The sequence below is a fragment of the Halichoerus grypus genome, chromosome 2 (genome assembly GCF_964656455.1).
Source record: "Halichoerus grypus chromosome 2, mHalGry1.hap1.1, whole genome shotgun sequence".
Classification (NCBI taxonomy): Eukaryota; Metazoa; Chordata; class Mammalia; order Carnivora; family Phocidae; genus Halichoerus; species Halichoerus grypus.
Genome location: NC_135713.1, coordinates 27,127,551 through 27,153,526, shown reverse-complemented (window position 1 = coordinate 27,153,526; position 25,976 = coordinate 27,127,551). Strand labels below are relative to the sequence as shown.

Genomic DNA, 25,976 nt, shown 5'->3' with positions numbered 1-25,976 from the left:
TGTTCTACCTTTTGATTTCTCTAGTTACCGCTCGGCTTGCTAAATGCCCAGATTATGTCTTTTGAATTTACTATCCACCCTTCAGAGTCATCTTTGGCTGTTTTCTCTTCCTTTCTTACTAAAAATTTAAAAATCCATTCTCTAGAGGCTTAGATTTATTTGTCTAGTATATCCTGCTCATCAAACAACTTAAGTGATGCTAAAAATGTGCTTTCTGGGTTTGATACCCCTTTCATTACTTCCTTCTTCACACTTCCAACCCCCAACTCCAACTAACCAAAACAAGCTTTCCCAAATATCACATGTACCTTAAAATATGTTTGGGGCCAGGGAGTGGTTTTTTTTTCCCCATTTTTAAATGAAGAGCTGAAGTATAAAATATAATTTGTGCTTCCATTTTGATGATGATGACAGAAGTTTTCTGTCCCTTATCTCTAGACGTCAGGAGATAGGATTATATCCACGCAACTAAGCAAGTGCTAGGATAGTAGGTGGTGGCTCTCTTCCCAGATTGCTTTCACGTCATTGGGGCTGGGGCTCTGTCACGTCCACACCTCCCTCTGCACCCCTTCTGCTGTCCGTGGTTATAGGCTTAAGTTCAGAAACTGTGTGGTGCTGTTTAGAATCAAATTAGAAGCGTGGATAAAAATTCTGAAGGTTCAATCATGTATGGATGCAGTCGATCTGGGACCCTTGGTATTCCAGAGAAGAAGGCTTCCTCTCCCTTGCTACCATGGATGAACGTTGTCTGGCTCCAGTACATCCCTCTTTAGACCAGATTCTAATTGTTCTATAAACGTATTTATCAACTCTAAAGACTGAGACACTCTGTAGCTTTAAAACTGTACATCAGGGGCGCCTGGGTGGCTCAGTCGTTAACCATCTGCCATTGGCTCAGGCCCTGATCCCAGGGTCCTGGGATAGAGCCCCGCATCGGGCTCCCTGCTCTGCGGGAAGCCTGCTTCTCCCTCTCCCACTACCCCTGCTTGTGTTCCCTCTCTGTCTCTCTCTCTGTCAAATAAATAAATAAAATATTAAAATAAAAATAGTTGACTGCAAGAGTCATTTAAAAAAAAAACTGTACATCAAATTAAGTGACAATAGAAGATAAATAGATTTATTTTCAAATAGATTAAATCCACACTCCAATTACATTTGAATTAAATCTCCGCGGTTGAGAGGATAGGCATCCTTGGGTGAAATAGTTCAGTATTCCAGACTCAGTGATACTTTGGGGCATTTCTTCCCCAGATGGAAATGACTGAAGTGTTTTTATGGTTACCCTACTTTCTCTGCTCAAACTGAAATACAAGTTGTTCCGAAACAATGTCCCCCCCTTCAGAATTCTATATCCTCATTTCCTGTTTACTGTATCCTAAGGATTCTAGTCAATCTACTCATCCTATTTTCTTTTTTTCTATGTTTCCCCCATTCTACTGAATGCCGTTCTCACATCTTCTGTTTGTTTGTTTGTTTGTGGTTCTTGTTTGTTTTTGCAGACTGCTGCCAAGCAAAGGACCAGTATATTGAACAGTTCAAAGATACTCTGAACACTTCTGTGGCCAAATCAATTGCTGGATTCTTTGCAGAGCCAATTCAAGTGGGTATATTGACCTTAGAAATTAATTGGGCTGACTTTTAAATTATCAGAGAGTTTTAACTCATACATTCTAGAGAATTCCAAAATATTTAAGTGACCATTGCTGTGTCCCTCTCCAAATTCAATTCATTCTCTTGGTCTCCTTGAAAAAAGAGGGCCCCTGATTTTCTACTGACCTTCAAAAACCCGTCTCTTGCATTCCTGGGCTGAACAGATAGATGAAACTATTGAATTCCTAGAATTCTGAAGAAAAGGAAACCTCAGCAAACTTTAGTTGCTTAATACCCACACTGTCAGGGGGACCCTTTCTTCAATTTTACCAAATCCCCTTAATCTAATTTGTTTCTAATCTCAGAAGAGAGTAAGCATTTGTGTCCTTTTCCCAAAAGGCGTGTCATAGAATAATGGCCCCTCTCTTCACCCATAGCTGGAACAGTTCTAAAGACCATTTTAAAAATTGTTAGTATTACTAATGCTACTGATGATAATGATCTATCTTCTTTCTTTTTCTTTTTTTTTTCTTTTTTAATAGTTTCAAAGGGCTATTCTGTTCTTAGAGACTCCTTGGTTTGGTCTTTTGCAGGGGGTGAACGGAGTTGTTCAGTACCCAAAGGGGTTTCTCCGGGAAGCCTTCGAGCTGGTGAGAGAGCGGGGAGGCGTGTGCATCGCGGATGAGGTGAGCAGCTGTGGAGGGGCTGTGGTGGAGGGAGCCAGGACAGAAAAGGCACAGGGAGAAACTTCTTCAAACCTTCCTCTGCAATCCAAGACAAAAATCATCTCCTGTGGGAATTCCAGGATGTGGGTATGAATTAATGAAGCCTTTGCTAGTTGACTGGTTGGTTAGTGGATTAGTTGGTCCATTTAGCAAGCACAACAGAACTTAAATACCCAAATTGGAGTCTATCAAATGAGTGGCTAGTGGGCACAGATGACGCTGTCATCACCCAAGGCTCCTACGTTCCCATTTGGGGATTGTGTCAGGTGCAGCTCAAAAACCACATAGGAAATTTAATCTCATAACCAAGTTTTTATCCTAATTTTGCCAAAATGGTATTAACCAGCCTGGCAGCATTCATCTTAATTAATAACAAAACTTGTTTGGAAAAGACATTAAAAGAAAAAAATGCAAGGGGCGCCTGTGTGGCTCAGTTGGTTAAGCGTCTGACTCCTGATCTCGAGTCAGGTCACCATCTGAGCATCGTGAGATCATGCCCCAGCTCAGGCTCTGCACTGGGCATGGAGCCTGCTTAAGATTCTCTCTCACTCTCCCTCTGTCCCTACCCCCCTAAAAAAAAAAAAAAAAAAAAGGAAAATAATGCAGTCTCTCAGAGAGAAGAGGGCCACCACTACAAATATTTAAAAACTAGTTCCAAAAAAATTCTAAAATAGCTTGAGTTAAGGCAGCATTGGTGGATAATACCTCCAAGGGCACACTCTGAAGGGAGTAAAATTCATTGGCTCTGTGAGCTTTAGCCTCCATCTTTTTTAAAGGCATCAATTTAATCATAATCCCACCTCATATTAGAGTATATCAAAGACAGCAGTCTTTTGTCTACCAAGAAGAGCAAAAGAGGTCAAAGGACCGAAGGATGGTCGCCAGGACCGCAGGGTGCTCCCGGCGCACTCCTGGGTGACCAGTCACGATTCTCCTAACAAGTGGTTACATGCGCCAAGAACAGGCGGGGAGCTTGTGGATGTGTTTCACACCTGTCTCCGTCCTGCTGTTTCGGCCTGAACATTTTTCCTCAACTAAACATTCCCTGCAGCGGTCCTCGGGCTCTGCCCTCTGCAAAACTTTTTTCGCAATTTCCTTATTTGCAGCCAGGTGTCTGGTACCCCCAGGTGACCTGGATGGCCCCCAGAGCGCTGCACATGTAAGCGAGGGCCAGCCCAACCCCCTTCCCCGACCTGCCACTGGCAGTTTAGGGAAGGCAAACCAATCAAAGTCCTGAAGAAAGTTAATGGCTATTAAAAAAAAAAAAGAAAAGAAAAGTATATTCTGTTAGCTTACAGTTTGCTATGTCAGTGAGAGAATCAACTTTAACCTTTGGAATCAGCACACAGTGAAGCTGCCGCCGTTGGACTAATGAGAGAAAGAAGATTAAATGTTAAAAATATATGACTTCCAGAATTTTCTAAGATAGATGGTATTATCACTGTTTTTATAAAGATTTATTTATTTATTTTAGAGAGAGAGTGAGCGAGTGCATGAGCGTGGGCGAGGGGCAGAGGGAGAGATAATCTCCCGCAGACTCCCTGCTGAGCATGGAGCCCACATGGGGCTCAGTCCTAGGACCCCAAGATCATGACTCCAGCCGAAACCAAGTCAGCCGGCCAACCGACTGAGCCATCCAGGTGCCCCGGTTTTATCACTTTCAAGGACATAATTAGAAACTACCTAACACAGGGGGAGCTTAAGAAGGATTGTCCTAATGACTAAGGGAAGATAAGAATTGCTAGAACTATCTATAAGGTATATATAATAACAATTCTATAAGGTATGCCCCACTGTTATTATTTCAAGGAGATTTTACCAGAAAGGCTCTGGCAGCAATTTGCGTGGAAATGTCTGTGTGGCTTTATTCAGTTAGGCACTTCGCCTACTTCTGTATTCATTCTACTTGCTAAATTCTGACTTTTATCAGGCACTTTGCCAGATGTTGTGGAGAAAGAGAGGAATAAGATACAGTCCCTGTCATCGGACACATACAGTGGTGACAGTAGTCCAAGATGAGAGGTTCTGATGGCAGCATGCCTAGGGGCCTCGAGGGGGAACCCTACTAGGACTCAGGAAACTTAGATCAAATGATGATGAAGCTATGTTTTGAAGGACAAGAGGAGTTAGTGAGATAAAGAAGCAGGGAGAGTGTCTTCTAGAAAGAGGGCAAAAAGCATGCACAAATAAACTAAAGTTGACTTAGTTCAATCCTGATTTAACTGGCTTAACTGGATCATCTCAAGACGTAATTCTCAGGAAGGGAAGGAGATCACAGGGAAGAGAGTGACTAGCCTATGTGGGCCAGGCGGCAGCCATATCAGCCCCAATCCACTCCCTGTGACTCCTTCGTCCAGCCGGACAGAAGCAGCTTCTCCCTTGCTCCCTTACCCACTGGAGATCCTTATTAAGGATTGCTAACCAGAATGTTCCTTTTATGTGCATTATTTATGACCCTCACAGCAGTCCTGTGATGTACTGCTATTACTATTTCTACTTAACAGAGTTAACATAAGTTCAGAGGACTTCATGAATATATCCAAAATCCCACAAAGCTAGTAAATGGTTTCTGGTAACTAAAAGCTCAGCCACAGATTAAGTGCTGTGTCCATGATCATACAAAGATGGCGATACTGCTGACGAGCCATGATGATATGGAAGAGGAAGAGTCGAAGAAAGGGAGGCGATCACAGTCAGAAAAGCCGTCATTTCTTGAAAGGTTTCCAATGATTTGGGATTTGTTTCCATCAGGTGCAGACAGGATTTGGAAGGCTGGGCTCTCACTTCTGGGGCTTCCAAACCCATGGCATCCTGCCAGACATTGTCACCATGGCTAAAGGGATTGGGAATGGCTTTCCCATGGCAGCAGTGGTGACAACTCCAGGTAGGGCCAACAGGCAAGTTGCATTTGCTTCTGGGCCTCTTGCATCAGTGATGGTAGAAAACAGATATTTTGGAACTTGTGTGGGTTGAAGACAGTGATGGGAATTATACTTGCATTTCTTAAGCAATGATAAAGAGAAACAGTCTGCCAGATTGTGGAAGAGATAGAAGACAGCCAGGCCTTTTTGCTCTTGCTGCAGGGAAGGGTACTTCTCCTACACCCATAATGCAATGCAGGGTTCTCACCCTCCAGCAAGGTATAGGAAATTGTGCCACAAAAACAAAACCCACAAAAGAGATCCTTTTTAACCAACCTGAAGCTAACTGTGAAATTTCCAAGGGAATCACATTCTGAAGGAGACTCTTGGTCTTGCTATTCCAATACGTTATAAACGCAGGGTCCAGAGTGGACAGTTTTCTCCGTTTCTGTCTCATCAACAAAACAGCCCAAAACAATATATCTCACTTAGCCAGAATATTCTATCAAATAAACATAAGCATAAACCCTATTTCCAGGTTTAGTGAGGTTTTACAGAAAATGATTTTTATGAACAATTTATCATTAAAAATCTTTAAATTGTTTTGTTCTTCCCACCAGTAGTGAGCACACTTTAGAGATACTAAAGGATAATGAAGTGCTCTGATATTTTAGTGTTTTTATTGAATGAATAAAGATATGTTACTGAGTCCAAGCTCCTTCTGCTCTCCACATGAAAGGCCAATAATTTGAGAGCCGAGATATCGGGGTCAGAAAAGCCAGCAAACTGAGGAGATGGCAGACGATCACCCTGAAGAAGCACCTCCCCTGGGCAGGAAGTCCAAACTCCTTGTTTGTTAGCGAAAGGGGGAAGCTTGACGGGGCTGGAGACAGAGGTGACATCCGAGATGTAGACAATGTTTGTAGACATCTGAGGAAGGTCTGGTAGTTTCTTTGTCCTTGGTCAGTTGATCTTTGCCTACAGGAATCTGGTCATGTCATTCCTATAAATCTTAACCATAGCGTCGGCATTTCTATCTGTACTTCCTTATTTCCTCAAGTGATACAGGTTTCGGGTAAAAAAAAAAAAACAAAACAGTTTTTGCAAATCTCAGCTGTAAGCAAAATTCCTTCAGTGATTAACATGCCTGCATACATGCAGAAGTTTCTAAGCTATAGGTCACAACAAGGGAAAATGAAGCAATATAGAATCAGACATGCTAAGTTTCTACCTGTTACAAGTACTAAAATGTGGATGTAGAAAGTGAAGTATAATGAACCAAATACATGCTCACCCTGAAACAATCCAGAAATTATATTACTAAATCCTTGATGTGATCTTTTTTTTTAAAGATTTTTTATTTATTTTTTGACAGAGAGAGAGAGCGAGAGAGGGAACACAAGCAGGGGGAGTGGGAGAGGGAGAAGCAGGCTTCCCTGCCGAGCAAGGAACCCGATGTGGGGCTTGATCCCAGGACCCTGGGATCATGACCTGAGCCGAAGGCAGACGCTAAACGGCTGAGCCACCCAGGCGCCCCTAATGTGATCTTTTTAAAAAAAAAAATATTTCCTTCTTAGTCCCAAGGGTATAATACAGAAAAAAAGGTAAACTAATGGAGGTCCCATGTAAAATCCCATAAATCCAATGTTAAGGTACTTTTCAATTCACACAACACATTAAAGAGTTTGTTAACACACTTCTCATTGAGTGAATAAGCAATTTTTCCTTAGCCACTGGATGAGTGGATCAGTCCGCTAGGGCTACCATATCAAGACACCACATGCTGGGTGGCTTAAACGGCAGATATTTATTTTCTCATGGTTCTGGAAGCTGGAAGTCCAAGATCAAGGTGCCAGCAAAGTTGGTTTCTGGTGAGATCTCTCTTGCAGATGGCCAACTTCTTGCTGCGTCCTTACATGTCCTTTTCCTCAGAGAGAGAGCTCTGGTGTTTCTTTTTCTTCTTAGAAAGACACCAGTCTTATAAAGGCCCTATCCTTGTGACTTCATTTAACCTTAATTACTTCCCTAAAGACCCCATCTCCAAATACATTCACATTGGGAGTAGGGCTTCAACATCTAAAGAGGGGTCAGCAGGGCGGGGAGACACATAATTCCATCCATAACATCCACTCTCTGGTGAACAAAGAATGAATTGGATACGATGCCATGAAATATATTACTAATACAACACAAAAGTCAATATAATTCAAATGGTGTGATGGGAGATTATAGATAGGAATGTCTCACTCTCTAACCACCTTTTATTTTCTTCCGTAGAGATTGCCAAGTCTCTGGCTAAACGCATTTTTCACTTCAACACCTTTGGAGGGAACCCCATGGCCTGTGCCATTGGGTCAGCGGTGCTCGAGGTATGTTCCAGCAGCCATGTTAACATCCCTCATTTCACCAAATGGCTACTTCAAAACCACACGCACATTATCCAACCTCTATCACTCACATTATTAAAGTGAAGAGGTAATTACCAGTGCACGAATTTAAGTTAGATTTCCCGTTATTATTCTGCCCCTTCACCCCTTTTTAAAGATCTAGTTTGGGTGTTTGAAGCATTAGACACAAAATAATTTATAATAAACCTCATATGCATGCGAAATAGAAGAAAATGTCGCTAGCTGGGAGCACTGAAATGTCTTTTTTATTTGAGTGGTATGTGATGGAGAGTCACCAACTGCTACCCTTGAATTTGGGTTAATTTTGGCCTGTCCTTTATATTCTTCCTTCCTTTTGTTGTACAGTCATAAAGAGAAACTGAGTTCAGTGAGACCAATGAGGTAATTCAGCTGTTGTTCAGCCCCAGACCCTGAATTTCCCTGGTGTCTCCTCTGTTAAATGCCCTTGCTAATGTGCGTAAGAGCATTTGCTTAAGTGAGCGCAGGGTATTACCGGAAGAATGCCCAAGACACGACTCACCGTGGTTGTTTGTGGGGAGGGAAACTTGGCAGCTTGGGGGACAGGGGTCAGCAAGGATCATTCTACTGCATACACGTTTATACATTCTGATTTTTGAACGAGGCACATGATCCACCTATTCAAAAAATTTTGAGCATTTTTAAATAAAAATAAGTGAGTAAAAGCTTCCCTTGCTGATTAAAAAGTATCTTCAAATATGATAAAATCACAAAATGAAAAGCGAGGGTAGGAATGTGTCATTTACTTCATTTTATAGACATTGCCAGCTTTTTTTTAAGTGTTGTGTCACCTCTACCAGGCAGAGAGGATTTAGGTGAACAAACAGGTCTTAAGTCATGAAGTCATGCAATTATTATCAGCTAAATATAAATGTAGTATATTGTATGTGGTAGACAAAAATCACAGGTCTCTGCCATGAGTGGAAGTAGGTGAAAATTTTTTGTATCTTCAGGGCCCTGGCTCTGGGCCCACACAGGGCTTCACTCAGCTCGCGAGGCCACGGCCCTGTGGTGGAACACTTGGGCAATGACAGTCTGTGTCTGGCTGCTCCACATAGGTCAGTAAGTTCCCAGTAGGGTGAGGATCAGTGACAGGTCTTCCCCCAGAACATTTGTCTTCTTCACCCCTGTATCCTCCTCTCAGCCAAGCCTGGCAATAATGATCCTCAAGATTATGGCATCTGTGTTACAGACTGCATTGAGACATGTCTTTTATTCTTTCCTAAATTTTTAATCACCCCTGAAGATGAGGAGGGTTTGGGGAAAGTATCCCCTATACCAAGCCTCTTTTTTCTCCTTACAGCAAAGCTTTTTGTAGTACAGGGCATGGTCACATTAGACTTTGGGTTCCAAGTGTCTGGTCAAGTTTCTGTAAAGAAGGTCATACACATTTACCTCTCTGTGTTTCTCAGTCAATATTAGAACTTTTCTTTTTTAATGCAAGACCATTTGGGACTTTCTCTAAACAGGTGATTAAAGAAGAAAAGCTGCAGGAAAACAGTCAAGAAGTTGGCACCTACATGCTACAGAAGTTTGCTGAGCTGCGGGATGAGTTTGAGATTGTCGGAGATGTCCGAGGCAAAGGCCTCATGATAGGAATAGAAATGGTGAAGGATAAGGTAGGTTCTGATCTGCTGCACTCTCTGTGACTTCTTGGGGTCGGGAAGAATTAAAGGAGGAAGCATGAGCTACAAGATCACTTCATTCATTCTCAGGGAGAGAGCACACCAAGCTCAGCCAAGATAAACAGGGAGTGCCAAACACTAGCAGGTCATCAAGAGTTCTAGAGGAGTGAGGGAGGGCATTTGGAACAGGGAGATGATATTTTTCCTGCCACTCAAGGCAAAGAACATTGGTGATGACTGAATATTTAGAATTAGACATATGGGGAAGGGAGGAAGTTATTTGGAGAGCAGCAGGTGGCCCAGAGAGCTCGTGGAAGTAAGGGAGAAGACCAGGAGAGAGTTGTGATGATGGTTTGGGGTGAGGACATTAAGGATCTATAGGATTTTGAATTTGTGAATATTTTTCCATCTCCCAAGTAACCAGGCAGGGTGTGATTTTCTGATAACATTTCCCACTGTGGCCTCAAACTCAATATGACAACAATTAAACTTGGCATTTTCCCCCAAACTAGTTATTCCTCCTAGTTCACTGTTTCTGTTTCTCACCCTCCACAGTTCTCCCAATTACCCAGCCCGTAACTCCTTCTCTCCCTTGTTTCTAGTGCCAAATCCTGTTGATCCTTTCTTTGCCACATCTCTCAAATCCTTCCCTGTGTCTCCACGGCTGCCCCTGCAGCCCATGTCCCTCTCCTCCATAAAAGCAAAGCCTAGACCCGCTGAGAGGAACAACAGGGGGAGAATCTTGGCCCCAAGGTGAAGAGTCAGACTAACCCCTTCACCCTAACTCTTGTCCAACTTTCTCTTAAGTGGTTTCTTGCTATTTGATCTTAACACAGCATCCTAGTTTAGGAGGGTTGATGTTCAATTATTTTAGGACTCAGACCAGACCATGGATGTAAGACTCTTCCATTAATGCCACACAGCAGAGTCCATACAAAGCTGGAATGTTTAAACAAGATTTTAAAGCTAAGGGAAGACAACAGCAAAATAAGAGTTAAGATGAGACTAGGCCCTCTGGCTCACAAGCCACAAATACTTATCTTCAGCTTGTGGCCCAATCAAGGGTGTTTTAAGGCTCAGAAGAGTCCATCCTAGTCCCCAACCCAGGAGTTCCCCCAAAGATATCTACGCTTCAAAGTCCAGACTCCACAGAGGAAAACCCAATGAGAGAGGAGCAGTTCCTCTCTTTCCCACTGTTCCAAACCCAGCTTCTGCATGCTTAGAGACACATGAACAAATTGTTCATCAGGACTTCATCTGTCATGATTAAACATCAGCATCCTCCCACATGGCCACTGATACAGTACAAGCTAAATTATGGTACATGCATCCCACAATGGCATATTTATATGTTTGACAGGAAAGGTGTGCAAACTGTGTGATGGAAAAAATAAAACAGGCTCTCAAATTGTATCTATCGAATGAGTTCTGCCATTTGGTAGTGTTAAACATGGGCTCTGAAGGCAGACCACCCAGCTTTACATCCCAGCTCACCGATTCCTTAGTTCCATTCAAAGTCCACTCAATGCCATTCACTTCCCTACATCCAATGCCACTCAAACTTTTCCCCAACCATGGACCACAGTACTCTCCTGTCTGTATCTACCTGTGGAAATCCTAACCCTTTTCTAGATCCAACTCACACCCTAAAGCTTGTTTGTTTCTCCCCTACACGGGGGCTCCAGGCCTCAGAGAATCCCTCTAGCACCCACTCCCTAAAAAACTCCTTTGAACAGATCTTTCAAAACCATGTATTTGTTGATTCGGTTTTCATGCAGAAGTATCTTACTTTCCTAAATAAGTTATACAGTTTTGAGGCCAGGAATCATGCAGATGGTAAGTCCTTTACAAGTGTGTGTTGACTGAGTTCAGGTCCCTGCAACAATTCAGACCATGTTCACATAATTACAACAGCTTAGAACTTGGGTATAACACTGTCCACCATAACCCAGAATTGAAACTCCCATTTGCTGTTGGTGAGGACATATATTGGTACAGTCCTTTAGACAACAATTTGCCTATATCTATCAACATCTTAAATGTATGCATCTTGACCTAGCAATTCAACTTCTAGAAATATGTCTGAAATAAATACTCATAGAAGTTTGAAAGTTATAGATGAGCAGGGATATTTGTGGCATTGTTTATAATCATAAAAAAATTGGAAACAACATAGATGTCCAACAATAAATGATCAAACAAATTACCAATAAACTCTGAAATATCAGGTAACCTTTAAGAAGATGAGGTCCCAATACAATGACATGGAAAGATGTCAAAGATATATTGTAAATTGTTAAAAGCAAATTGGAAAACCTTATAAAGTATGACTCATTTTTCAAATATGCATATAGATATATTTGCACACATAGAAAAAGTGTCTGGTTCACATGAAATTATCAACAGGAGGTGAACCTAGGAGTAAGATTGGGGGAGAGGAAACTTTCCATTTTACTTCATGCACCTCCATTTCAGTTTAAGGCTTTTTTCTCAATAAACATGGATTACTTTTATTTAAATGCAGATTTACGGGAGGGGGGGGCCAAAAAAAAGGTAAACCTGAAGAGACATTACACACCCACCAAGAGGTCGGTTAGGAACATGCCCACTCGATTATCAAGCAGCTGGGACACAGGCTTGAGCACAGGGCCTGGGCAGTGGTCCCGGGGCTGTGCCTCAGAGTTTTCAGCCCTGCTTTTCTCTGTGGAATGCATACAAGATGTTCAATTAGTCACAGCAGTTGAGGCCAGGGGATGATAAAATGGGCAAGGGAACAGGAACGGTGCTGGCCCAGTCCAGAGTGAGGCCAAACTCCACCTGTTCAGACCCTAACTGCCCAGCAAGGCCCCACCAACTCAACTTCCCCCAGGAAAACCTTTCCAGAGGGTGCTGAGTGCCCTCTGACGCCTCACTATTCCCACCCCGTATTTGACCACTTGACAGCTCTCACAGGTTACCTCAATTATTTTGTCATGTATTAGTCTTCTCCGTCTACTCGATGAGAACGTCAGGGGCAAGCAGGAATGCACGATGACATTTTAGCATCAGTGAGAAGATCCTGGTCTGGTCCCCCATCCCAAGTCCTCGTTATCTAACAGTGTGAAAGTCTGAATATTATTTTCCTTATCTCGAAGCTTTAAGACAGACAAAAATGCGAACATCCCCGGGAGGTCCAGTCTTACTCTGTGCTGGGACACTGAGACTTCAGCGGGAATGAAGGGTTGGGTGGGGGGGGGGGGCGGGGGATGGATACTGAAGCCTAGAGGGAGGGTGGGTAGGAAGCCCCGAGAAGAACAAAGCTGGGACCCCTGGAGGGAGTCTTCCTGTGCCTCACAAGGATGGCAGGGGCCGGCCCAGGAGCCAGGATCATGCCTTATGCATGTGAAACCAGAGAGCCAGACCCATGCTGATGCTCACCGCAGCCGAGCCACAGAAGAGAGATGGCGCTCAAGACAGGATCACAGCAATAACTCCCACGCGGGTACCTGCCAGGCATCTTACCAATCCAGATGCCGCAGCCTGCCCCAGGTCTTCTCATTCCATAGGCCAAGCCTGAGCCCCAAATGTCTGTAGTTTGGAAATGCCTCCAGGTCATGCAGACACACAGTCAGACTTGAAATGACTAAGTCAGAGGGAGGTGTCTGTACTCAGGCTCCGAAGACAGGAGACACACAGAACGGGCGCCGGCCCCCAGCCCAGTGCCACCAAAGAGGTAGGGGCATGTCTGGACCCCCCAGGGAGAGACCAAACTCAGATGCCTGGTAACCTGAAACAGCCTCAGCCTCCCCCACCCCCCCAAGTGCTTACCTTTCCTAACCCTGGAGGATTAAGTCTTGGGGGAGAAAGAGCAAATTCCACAAGCCAGGGAGATGAGGACAGTAGGCCCCACCCCAGCTGCCCGGGCCCTGCTGTGGCCCAGGGAAAGCCTGGATCTTTGTAACTTTGGAGCCATTTCCTGGACTTTGAAATGAGCCCTTTACATGAGCAAAACAAAGTGAACAGTTGAGAATTACCCCATCAATAAAGCCGACTCCAAATTTGGCTAGGAAAGAACCAAATTCCCAGGATAGCCATTAGCAGAGCCAAGATTCACTGGCTACCTGCATTCAACTTCATTTTTTCTTCAGGAATTTGGGATGAATTGGGATAAAAACAAATACTTTTAATAACACCACCCCCCAAAAAATTCCATCCAGCAATTAAAAGATGTATTTTTCTAATAGCTGTATTCAGTTACAGCGAGGAGAGAGAGATTGAGAGGGAGAGAAGAGCATTGATGGCTCGAGTTGCTTTTTTTTCCTCTCTTGGAAATAACGTCCGTAACAATTCAAACCCAAATAGAAAATATATTTTAAATGTATTTGCAGGTGAGCAGCCAGCCCCTTCCCCAGGAAGAAGTCAATGAAATCCATGAGGACTGCAAACGCATGGGGCTTCTAATTGGCAAAGGCGGTATTTTTGCTCAGGTAAGAGAAAGGCCGGTCTTTCCCTATCCCTTTAGGTAGGCGTCTCCCTGACGTCCCAGAGCTGGTCTCTTTTCTTCCTGACCCAGCCCCACTTCCTCCAGGCGTAATGCTCAGGTCTTTTCATGAAAAAGGTGCCGTGAGGCCTGAAGACCACCAGGGGGCGCTGTGTGCAAATGGTTTCGTTACCGCCGCTCTAGGAGGACCGTCCACCTAGGCATAACAAGAGATGTGCACACCTACCAGAGGATTTACGGTACAGGTCACAGTAGAGTCATCACAACCATGCAATGACTAATTTCTCTCATGTATGAATTCGTTCTAACCCCGTGAAAGCAATTCTAGTCGGGAGGAACCTAACAGTGCTGGCAGGCCCAGGGGACCCTGCAGGAGAGGTGGGAGACCGCCCTGGCTGGGTCCCTAATGAGAACTCAGAATCAGCCACTCCCAGGGCCCTTCACCCATGCGGAGTCCGGCTCTGCCGGCTCCTTTCGGGAAAGGCCAGGAATAGCCCCAGGCAGGGGTGGTCCTGGGGCGGCCCTGAGCTCTGGGCCCGTGCTGCAGCTGCTAGGAAAGCCTCCTCCCCAGAATTTTCTAGTCCCGGTCACAGGTATTTTTCTGTACAAATTAATGATTAAAAATCCTGTAACTTATAAAAACATGAAACAGTTGTTTACTTGCTTAGTTATTTCTTAGTTATCTGGAAAACATGTGCTAAGAAGCTGTTGCTATGCTAGAACTAACGTTACAATGATAACTAAGATCCAGTCCCTCCCTTCCCGGAGCTGGCAGGAAAGACAGACATATAGCAAATTAGGGGCGCCTGGGTGGCTCAGTCGTTAAGCGTCTGCCTTCGGCTCAGGTCATGATCCCAGGTCCTGGGATCGAGCCCCGCATCGGGCTCCCTGCTCGGTGGGAAGCCTGCTTCTCTCTCTCCCACTCCCCCTGCTTGTGTTCCCTCTCCCACTCCCCCTGCTTGTGTTCCCTCTCTCACTGTCTCTCTCTGTCAAATAAATAAATAAAATCGTTAAAAAAAAAAAAAAACAGCAAATTAGAATACAATGTAGCAAGCTCGTCTACAGCTATAAAAAGGGATATCACAGGAGGAAAGAGAAGGGACTCCTAGCCCAGACTTCCTAGCTAGGCTGAGCCTTACACAATGAGATAAACACTCAGAGCGTGTGCAGAGACCTGGCCGACTGCAGAGAGCTACAAGCTCAGCTGTGTGGCTGAAGCATAAGGCTTGAGGCGCTGAGTGGTAATAATACAAACCCTTAATGCTTGTCAGGCACTGTTATACACATTTTGCATTGACTCATTTAATGCTCTCAACAAGCCTATGAAATAGATACTATTATTGTTCTAATTTTACAGATGAAGCAAAAGAGGCACAGAGAGGTTAAGTAAGTTACCCAAGTCACACAGCTAGTAAGTGGCAGAACCAGGACCCAAGCTCAGGCAGTCTGATTTCTGAGTCTGTGCTCTGGGGAGAATAAGCCTGAGGGGCCAAGACTGGGGGCAGTGAACGGGAGGGGGGTGGCCCGTGGTGCTGTTTGAGCTGTCTCCGCAGTAGCGGGATTAAGGGCACATTCAGGGAACGACTCCAGAAGGGTGAAGTGCGCCGACTGGGATGCGAAGCACGAGGCAGAGTCGGGGAGCAAGCCTCCTGTCTAACTTGGTTGAGAGATGGCCAGGACGAGCGCCGCTGTGCACATGCGCCGTCGGAGGGGGTTATGGACATCTGTTCCTGCAGACAAGTCGGTAGCTCAGAGGAGAGAACCGGGGCCAAGTCACGATTTGGGGAGTCGTCAGCCTCCCAGCGGTGAGAGGAGGACGTCTCCGGGGAAGGGGAAGGGAGTCGCCACGGCAGACGCCGCAGAGCCGGCCCCGCACCTGCGCCGCACCCGCCTTTACCCGCGGGAGGCGAGGCGCCCAGACAGAGGACAGACAAGCGCCCAGAGGTGCGAGGAGTTAGCAAGCCCCGGAGGCTCGAGGGGGCCAAGTTCAAGGGGAGGGAGGGACCCAGGCGCCCCAGGCGGCGTCCCAGCCGGGACGGTGAGGGCTGAAAAATGCCCCCCACCGGGCTCCCCACCGAGCAGCTCCCGGGCGGCTGAGGCCAGAGAGGCGCCCGGAGGCTGCTGGAGGCCGAGGCCTCCCCGGCTGCGGTGGGGCGGGGTGTGAAGAGACCAGACGTGGGCACAGTGAACAGTAAAGGTCAACAAGCACCAACCCCTCTTTTGAGTCAGTTTGGGTAAAAGGAGACAATCGCGTTTGTATAGTGGCTGCAAGGGGGGCGTGGGGGGCGTGGGGCCGACAGCTTTTTATCTGGCGTGGTTTGGATTTAGGTTGGCAGAGGTGTAAGTCGGCTTGTTCACGCGTTGGGGGGGGGGGGTCCGAGAAGCTGGGGACGCCCGAGAGGAGGGGACGCTCGAGAGGAGGGGATGCTTCCCGGAGGGAACGGGAGGCGCGGCTCCAGGGCCCAGGGCTCACTTCCATAGGCTAGACGCCTGGTCCTCCTCACCTTCAGGCGGGGATGTAAGACTGGAGGTGGGAGCACACGAGTTTCTAGAAAGATCTTGCCTGACAGCTTCTGAGCCGTAGGGGGAAGGTCGTCTGTGGCACGGAGGGAGAGGCGTGGGAGCTGGGGGAGCAAACTGAGAGGGAGGGTAAAGTTTCCAACCGGGAAGGACGAGGACAAGAGAAACTTAGGACCAGCAGAAGTTGGAGCGGCTGAAACAGTAGTGGTGTCCGTCTGTCCGTCTGCCCGGCGGCGGGACGTTCTCCGACCCTTCCCGCAGGCCACGGTGGGGTGGGCGGTGCGCTTCAGCCCCGGCGCGGCCCCCGCAGGCGGCGGCGGCGGGCGCGGGGCGCGCGAATTGAGGGCCCGCTGGGAAAGTCGTGCGCACTGGCAACCGGACGCGGCTGGCCGGGCGGGAGTGGGAGGAAGACGCGGAGCGGGGCGGCAGTCCGGAAGCCCATGGGGGATTGAGGAGACTGAAGTGTTAGTGAAAAGGGCAGATGTAGTGGGAATCCGAAATTAGATTGTTCCTAATGAAGAAGAAGTTCTTGGCGCTGGCCTTGAGGGGGTAGGGAGGGGAGGGTGGATGCAGAGGAGCAGAGATGAAGGTTCTGGGAGTCTTGGCAATCAGGAAGCTAGTTTGTAGGGTTGTAAACCCGGACATGGAGGCCACCCTCGGTACCCGCAGAAATGAGGTGTAGATAGGTGCCCGAGACCTCAGTGAAGGTGGTGGAAGGACCAGGAGGTGAGCAGATGGCAAAAAAAGGAAGAGGCGCAGAGCCAGATGGTACCAGAATTGTTAGGAGACTAGAAGGTGAATGGCCTGGGTACAGCATTGGGGAGGGAGGAGACCAACCCAGGAGGGAAATAGAAGACATGTCATAAAAATAAGGTTTAAGAGTCTTAGCTTAGTGCATTTTCTCAAAGTTATATTTGATTCTATGATGATCCGTTGCTCTATTTTCCTTTGTCTCCTCAGACATTCCGCATCGCGCCCTCAATGTGCATCACTAAACCAGATGTTCATTTTGCAGTGGAAGTATTTCGGTCTGCCTTAATCCAACACATGGAGAGAAGAGCTAAATAAATTTTTAAAAAATAAAAAAACAACAAGCTTCAAGAACTTCCCACTTATGTTCAAGGGTTAACTTGAGGAATTCAATTAGATAATTCGTATAAGTTGTATAGGACATGGTTGACTGCCTATCAGCCAAATGTGTTACCAGAGCCCCCGTTATCTTGAGAACTCCATCCTTCAGGAAAGGATCTTTATCCCTAGCTCAGAGAATAAATCCTAATTATTCTAGGTTAGTTACCGTCATTTAGTTCCCCGTCAGGATTGGTTTATGCATGACATGTGACCTATTTTGGGACGACGAATCCTGAAGGAAAATATTTTGGTGGAGGTGCCTTCAGGTTTCTTTATTAAAGAAATTTCTTTAATAAAGGTTTCTTTGTTCTTCATTCTTCATCACCAGAAGACATGTCTTCTTGCACTGATCATAGGTTGTGCTCAAATCATGTCAGCCATTTTGAGACTATGAAGACAAAGCTTCTTTGCTGGGGTTGGAAGGTAGGAGGAAGCTGAGTCCTTAGTAATGTCAATGAGCCTCTGAGTTAACCAATCCTAGATTCTTACCTTGGAGCTTCTTGTCACATGAGATAATAAATCCTGTGTATTGCACAGCCTTTTGGATTTAAGCTTATTATCTATTATTGCAGCCATAAACATCCTAAGAGATGATGCAGAAAATACCCCACGTTCGTAACTGTCCCCTTCTCTTTTAACTCCCTTAAGATATCTGTCAGAGCTTCCTACTCGATTTACACTTCCATCACCCCACCCTGAACTAAACCCTCATTACTCCTATTGCAATAGCCTCCAAGACCAGAATTTTTCAAACTTTAGTCATTAGAATGCACATTCCTAGTGTTTTTTTCCCATATGTGTATACCACCCATCTTAGAGTTGACTTAATATTTTTCCTTAATTTAACTTGTTTTACTTAGAGGTATTTGACAGTAACCTTTCTATAATAATAATAAATGGGAAATCAGTACTTCTTGTCATACTGGAAAGTAATCATACAAATAAAATAAACACAAAGCAATGTAATTCAGCTCTGGCAAGACGCAATTGCTTGCCGATGTTCCCAGTCTGAAGCTTGTTCAAAAGGGAGACTAGAGAGTATTTGAAGGGTGTCAAAAACTACTAGCAAACTGATACCCTCTCCTTAACACAAACAGAAGAGGGTCCACAGAATTGAAAGGGAAACAACTTTCTCAGCATGCAGTTAGATGTTTATGTGAGCTGTGTCCTGTCCGATGCCATGTTCTCGTGGCCTACCCCCTGGGGTGTCTGTTCCACTAACGCATCCTACACCTCACTGCCAAATTTGTCTCCCGTGGGCATTGACTTAAACATGGCATTCCCTTGTACGAAACCTTTCAGTTGCTCCCCATTGCACCCTGGATAAGATCAATACCCCTTTAGCAAGGAGCTCAATGCCCACCAGTACCCAGTTGCCAAACAGAGTGAACACTTTAGAAATGCTCTGTTTTGACAAGTGGAAAGATCACTGAATTGAGAGCCAAGTGATCTGAATTCTAAGCTCAGTTCTTACACCACTTATTTACTCTAGTTGACCTTGGGTAAGCCTTCTAACCAATTTTTTAAACCTCATTTTGTTCCCAGTCTTACTGATACTTTCCCTTCCCACCTCCTGAGCTGTGTTGGGAGTCAAGTAAGCTAATGAATGTAAAAGCACTTTGAACTATGCAAATAGAAATTCTTCCCTTCAAGCTGCATTTCTCTTCTTCCTTTACTAGAAAACTTCACAAGAGCAGTTTTTGTGCTTCAGTGATCCTTCCTTGCCTCCTGTCCATGTCTCAACAACTAGGATCTCACTCCTGCCTCTCATTCCTTGGAAACTGCCTTCTCAAGAGGCCATCAGTGACTCCCTTATGGCCAATACTTAATGTTTCTTTTGAATGTTCTTTCTTTTTCTTTTTCTTTTATTTATTTATTTGAGAGAGAGAGTGAACAAGCAAGGGAAGCAGGCTCACCACTGAGCAGGAAGCCAGATTCAGGACTCCATCCCAGGACCCTGGGATCATGACCTGAGCTGAAGGCAGACGCTTAACCAATTAAGCCACCAGGCGCTCCTGAATGTTTTTTCTAAACAACTGCCTTTTTTTTTTTAAATTTTTATTGTTATGTTAATTGCTCCTTTTTGAATACTATTTCCTTGGCTTCTGCAATGTGGTCCTTCTATCTCAGATGGCTCTTCTCAGTCTCTTTCCTGGCAACTCCTCAACTACAAGGTTCTGTCCTGGGCCATACCTTCTTCCATGCTATACTGTCTCCTCTAAGTAACCTGATCTGCTTCGGGAATTTCACCCGTCCTAACTATGCTGATGACTTCCAAATATTCATCTTCGGTCTCACCCTTTTTTCTGAGCTCCAACCCCAAGATTTTAGCCGTCTAGACACCTTCATTTGGATGCCACAAGGACATTTCATATTCAGCATATCTGACGGAAAACACACTGAATATCTCTCCTCCAAGGAACCCCTTCTGGATTAATGGTAACTTTTTGTCTCAGGCTCACAACTTAGGGCATTATTTTCCTCCGTTATATTTTTGCCTTTCATATGACTAATCTCATGAATACGTTCTCCAGCATAGTTTTTCTTAACCAATCCTAGATTGGTTATATGCCCATTTATTACCAAAACTGCCTTAATTTGGGCCATCATTCTCACTTCTAAACTATTTAAACTACCTCCTAACTGGTATTCTGGACTCTTTCCTAATCCATTCTCTACACTGATACCAGAGCCACCTACTTAAACAATAAATATGATCACATCTCTCATTGCCTGAAGCCTTTGAGGGTTCTCTATTGTCCATGGAAGAAGTCTAAACTCCCAACTATTATGACATTCAAGAGCCTTCACAATTTGCTCCCAAACCACCTTTTTGAGCTTTACTCTTGCTGTTCTTTCCATGCCATGCACATCGGTTCTTTGATCCTATAGTTCACTCTACCTGGAACGTTCTTCCTCTCCTCTTGGTCCGTGGAAATCATGGGGTTAGGAGGATTGGAAAAAGAAGCCAAGACTCACTTCTTTGTTCTTCTTCAAAGCCTTCCCATTTTCAATACTCCTTTTCTTTAAAAATAAAGTAAAAGGAAAGAACATTGAAAATAAAGTTTATGATAACTATTTAGGAATTTAGCAAAACATGAAGAGGAAACAATGAAACACAAATTTAAATAAAACCAAAAGCAAAACAAAATGTTTCCCTGCTCCAGCCCAGGTCCCTGCCAATGCCAGAACATAGTCTCCTGGAAGAAATGGGCTAAAGGGTTTTAGTTGTTCATATAAATTCATAGAACATATTCCTTGTGGCTTCCTGAGTCCTATAGGATCTTGTGTATGCCTAACTGTGCACTGTTATTCTTCCACCTCCAGGGGTCACTCTAGAGTAAAAGCCCGGAATGGAATTCTGCAGGGTAAGGGGGTCCTGGGCCTCATCTCCTGACTATGACAGTTGATGGCTCTATCTGAGTGCCTGTTGATTAGGAGAAACTGCTCCTCTTCCTTGAAGAGCATTTGGGGACTTAAGATGCATAAACCATCAGAGGCATGGAGCAGAAAGAGCAAAAATTATGGCCTTCGAGCCTGGATGGTCATTCCCTTCTCTCACGAGTTTATAAACATGATGGATTCCTACTTCTTTCCATTTGGAGCCGTGGGCAGGAGCTTCGCACCCCCATTTTCCCCCTTCCATTTTCTGCTCTACCCACAGGAGGTGGGAGGTAAGCCAGCTTACATAAGGCAAGGAGCCCACATTCTTGCCAAGCTCTTTTTTATTTCCTTTCTTGTTAAAACGGTCTAAAGTGAAGATAATGAACACTCAGCTCAAGTAAACCTTTTTCCACACAAGGAACATATTGACAGTTCATCATGTGATTAGAATATAACAGTAAAATGTCGGTAGCTGTTTAAAAATTCTTGAAATGCCAATCCACTCAAGAGGGAGTAATTAAAATTAAAAAAAAAAAAACAACCATCACATCAAGCTTTGGCTATGCCATTATTAACGATTATAAAGAGATGTAAAATAACACTTATAAAGAGATAATACAGCAACAAACTATGCTTTTTTTTTTTTTTTTTTTTAGATTTTATTTATCTGAGAGAGAGAATGGGAGACAGAGAGCATGAGAGGGGAAGGGTCAGAGGGAGAAGCAGACCCCCCGCCGAGCAGGGAGCCCGCTGTGGGACTTGATCCTGGGACTCCAGAATCATAACCCGAGCCAAAGGCAGTCGCCTAACCAACTGAGCCACCCAGGCACCCCAAACTATGCTTTTGTTTGTTTTATAAAACTCCAATTTTTATATCAGTGTAGTTTTTGACTCTCCATAATTCAGGCTAACCTCAAATGGTATCTCTAAACTATGGGAGGACTTAATTCTTCTACCTTTTAAATCCCACTTAAATCTTACCTTTCTTGTAAAGAACCACAAAAGAATAATAGAAAAACATCACAACATTTGCCAGTTGGTCATCAGAACGCCAATGGCAGAGCGTCCTCAGCAGAGCAGGTAGAAGGCTGCTGGGCCCCGCATCAGCCGATCGCTCTGGGTTCATGAAAGCTGAAGGCTCCCTTCCAACTGGGCACAAGCCGTAAAAATGGGTCATAGCTTTGCCCCATTAAAAATGGGTACAGTAGCATACAACTCCACAAAGTATCTCAACAAAAACAAAGGTCCCCCTAGTTTAGTAAGAGCGAAGACACAGAAGCAAAGGTTTCTTTACAGCAACCCAGCGCAGGGAGCGTTTGGCAGAACTGGAAGTGCCATGCTAGCGTCCATGATGCCGAGCCGCCGCGCACAGAGATGTCGAGAACACAATCTAATTACCAACTGGGCGGGGAGGGTCCTTGCAGGCAGCAGCTCGTGAAACACGAACCTTTAATCAGTCGGAACAACACGATGCAAGGGAGTGAGCCTGCGCACTCTCTCCACTTGATTGCTTTCCGGCAAATTCCCCTCTCTGGGCTGAAGCTTCCCCTGTCCAGAGAATAATAATAGAACCTCATGGAACCTGTATGAGGATTAAATAAGAAAATACACTGGCAGCTACTCAATTAAGGTTAACTCTTCCCTTGGTGTCTCTTGCCTTCTGACACAGAACTGCCTTGGTCCGTGCTTGGTTCTCACTGCCTTAGGCTAATGTTTATTCCCGTGTATACAACTCATCTCCCTAACCAGACTTGCCGCTACTGGCAGGGTGAGCTCATCTTCTCCATCCTCATATGCCTGCCTAACACAGGGAACCTCACCAAAAGGCAAGAACCAGCTCTTCTGGGTGCAGCCGGCCTTTTATCCCTAGATGCTACAATGTGACCAACAGCTGAAGGCAACCATGAGCCCATCTGAAATAAACAAGGAGCCATCTGATAGAGGCTTGTGTGTGTGTGTGTTCAGAAACCTATATATTTAGAAATATATACAATATATATATTTAAACATGTGGCATATATAACTGAAACATGTAACATATGGAAATAAGTATTTGGAAATGTTTGTGTAAGTGTAGAATTTCAGGTAACAAAAGTACCTAGGATTATTTTATTTGTTAGTTTGTTTTAAGATTTATTTATTTAAGTGATCTCTACACCCAACATAGGGCTCCAGCTCAGAATCCTGAGATCAAGAGTCCCATGCTCTTCGGACTGAGCCAGCCAGGTGCCCCTGGGATTATTTTAGAAAGTAAGGAAGCCGCCCCTGGATGAATTGTGAGAACACCATAGTATCCACAGGAAGAATTGAAAGGGCTCCCAGATACCCCTCCTGCCTTCTCCAAGGGGGTGTCCCAATTCTTAACACTCTCCTCAGGTCCCCCAGTTCACATCCCTGTTGTGCTCACACTGGTCTCCCCCTCCCAGGACCTGTGCTCACCCTCCGGTCTTCCTCCCGCAGCGCCGCCCTCCCCACGCCCGCAGGCTTCCCCACCCACAGCTTCCTCATCCTTCACGAGCCGGGAGCCACGTTCAGGGGCACATTGTTATTTTACAGAAACCGTTGTTCTCTCCCCCTCAATCACGCCATGTTCTCTCAGGATCTTGCCGCATAAATTGTTCATTCTCTGCTGGATTTTCCCCTTCTATGTTCTTCTTCCTTCTTCCCCTCAACCTATAAATGTGTTTCTCTCTCCTATAGAAAAAAAGTCTTTAAGCACATCTCCTCTTCCTAAAAGTGACGTTGCCGTGAAGAAATTGTGGGGTGCTGCTCCAACCTTTCCTCAGGGCCCTGCAAGCTGGCTCCGGCTCCTGGAAACCTGTTCTTTTAAAAGTCACCAGTAGGGCGCCTGGGTGGCTCAGTTGGTTAAGCGACTGCCTTCGGCTCAGGTCATGATCCTGGAGTCCTGGAATCGAGTCCCGCATCGGGCTCCCTGCTCGGCAGGGAGTCTGCTTCTCCCTCTGACCCTTACCCCTCTCATGCTCTCTCTCTCATTCTCTCTCTCAAATAAATAAATAAAATCTTTAAAAAAAATAAAAGTCACCAGTAACTAGAGGCGCCTGGGTAGCTCAGTTGGTTACGTGTCCGACTCTTGGTTTCGGCTCAGGTCATGATCTCAGGGTGGTGAGATGGAGCCCCACATCAGACTCCATGGTCAGTGCAGAGTCTGCTTGAGATTCTCCCTCTCCCTCTGCCCCCCTCCAAACCCACGCTCGCTCTCTCATTCTCCCTCTCTCTCTCAAATAAATAAATAAATCTTTAAAAGTCACCTGTAACCCCTGTAATGGTTATTCTTATGTGGCTACTTGACTGGCCATGAGATTTTCCAGATATCTTATTAACCCTTATTTCTGGGTGTGTCTATCAGGGTGATTCCAAAAGAGATTAGCATTTGGATAGGTGGACTGTGAAAGCAGATGGACCTCCCCAGCCTGGGTGGGCATCACGCTGTTTGCCGGGGGTCTGACTAGAACAAAAAGGTGGAGGAAGATCGGATGTGCCCTGTCTCTGTCTGACCACTAGAGCTGAGAAATCAATCTCCTCCTGCCCGGCATCCCTGGTTCTCAGGGCTCCAGACCCAGACTGGAATGTGCACCTTCAGCTCCTCTCCTGAATTCTTGGGCCTTCAAACTACAGCTGGCTTCTCTGGGTTTTCAGCCTGCAGATGACAGACGTGGGACTTCCCAACCTCCCTAATCATGTGATCCAATGACTTATAAGAAATCTCTTTCTAGATATAGATATATATCTCTCTATGTAGATATATATACATATAGAAAATCTACTTACATAGATACGTATGTGTATCAGCCTATACAGATATATACATACATCTATATAGATAAATAGATGGCTAACTAGCTGGCTAGCTAGACCCTACTGGTTCTTTTTTTTTTTTTTTAAGATTTTACTTTTAAGTAATCTCTACACCCAATGTAAAGCTCCAACTCACAACCTCAAGATCAAGAGTTGTATGTTCTACCAACTGAGCCAGCGAGGGACCCCAATTCTATTGGTTCTGTTTCTCTGGAAAACCCTGACTAATACACCCCCTTAACTGCTAAGTTCAACAGAATGTCTTCAGCCCTCACCTTACTTGGCATCTCCGTGGCAGCTGAAACTACTGGTCACCTTCTTCTTCTAGAAATTCTCTCCCTCTACTTTTTTTTTTCCTAATGGCTCCACACTCTTCCATCATCTTACCCCCTCTTGAGTCTTTTGCCTTCTTATGCACTGGTTTTTGTTTAGTTTGCTCCCAGATGCTGTTATACCACAGGGATTTTTACCTTAAGCTCTTTTTTCCCCTCTCTGTATACTTCATCTGAGTGATTGCATCCATGATCCATGATGCGAGGCTTTTTACTATCTAGCTGCTGAGGATTCCCAAACGTACCTCCAGGGCAACCTCCCCATGGATTAGAGACTCGTGCTGTCAGCAACTCCTTGAACATTTCCCCTAAGTACCTCCTGCATTCTCCTCCTCCTCCCTGGAGCACAGGTTGATCCAGCTGCCTTCTTGCTGCAAGTGCCTGGTGCCAGTAATTCCCCACCCACCCCAGCCAGTCCAAACCAAACTTCTGACTCTGGCTTGCCTCCCTGCCATCCGTTTGTGCTGCCCCCGTAACTGCTGGTCACAGCTTCCTCGCCTCCTCTAACTGCCCCAGCCCCGGCTCTCATGGCTAGTTGGGAGTGTTTCAGCGATGGCCCTTGGTACACTTGGGGCCTTCTTTGTCTTGGTAATTGCCCTGTTCCCTTCCTTGTCGCATGGCCCACCCTGCCAGTCATCCTCATCCTCACCCATGCAAGAGTTTTCCAGTTATCTAACTCTTTCTCTGCTCTAGCTCAGAGCCTCAGTTTGCAGGCATCACTGATTGCCACTTGAAGCAAATTTTTAAAAAGCAAAAGGTAGGAGGAGAGAATGAAATTATGCCAGAAATAAAATATTTTTAGGATTTTTTTTCTTCCTGTGATGGTACTAGGGGTACATCAATGTAGTAAGTGAACTTTAGCAGAGGTGTCATTAAAAACCACTCTTCCAGCGAGTTCCATTCGGCACCACCACCCACCAGGACCTGGCACCGGGACTTGATCCATGCTCCTCCAGGGGTCCTGAGCCCGTTCCACCAACCTGGGTTAGAGGGCCCTCTTTATCCTTGCTAACAGCCCTGGAGTCAACTCCTAGACCCCTCCAGTAACACCCCTTCCTTCTTTTTAGCAATATTCTACCCTCCATC

The 25,976-nt window shown here is 45.3% G+C and overlaps 1 protein-coding gene and 1 long non-coding RNA gene across 4 annotated transcripts in view; one reads left to right on the top strand and one right to left on the bottom strand.

Annotated features, from left to right (window-relative positions):
* The window catches only part of AGXT2 (alanine--glyoxylate aminotransferase 2), a 41,208-nt gene extending 17,486 nt beyond the window's left edge, over positions 1 to 23,722 (top strand). For 2 of the 3 annotated variants that reach the window (XM_078066622.1, XM_036107429.2), the window contains exons 8-14: positions 1,500 to 1,600; positions 2,184 to 2,276; positions 5,067 to 5,199; positions 7,454 to 7,545; positions 9,072 to 9,221; positions 13,595 to 13,693; positions 17,188 to 17,321. In XM_078066622.1, coding sequence (XP_077922748.1) covers positions 1,500 to 1,600; positions 2,184 to 2,276; positions 5,067 to 5,199; positions 7,454 to 7,545; positions 9,072 to 9,221; positions 13,595 to 13,693; positions 17,188 to 17,295 — 776 coding nt within the window. In that variant the 3' untranslated portion in view covers positions 17,296 to 17,321. Of the gene's footprint in view, positions 1 to 1,499; positions 1,601 to 2,183; positions 2,277 to 5,066; positions 5,200 to 7,453; positions 7,546 to 9,071; positions 9,222 to 13,594; positions 13,694 to 17,187; positions 17,322 to 23,442 lie in introns of those variants that run through there. The other variant, XM_078066623.1, reaches the window with a different exon arrangement.
* LOC144381068 (uncharacterized) lies at positions 17,150 to 22,093 on the bottom strand. Its single transcript, XR_013445521.1, has 3 exons — positions 21,724 to 22,093; positions 20,261 to 20,382; positions 17,150 to 17,287 (listed from the first exon to the last, which is right to left on the bottom strand). It is a non-coding gene; the product is annotated as an uncharacterized LOC144381068 (long non-coding RNA).
* Positions 23,723 to 25,976: the final 2,254 nt, after the last annotated feature.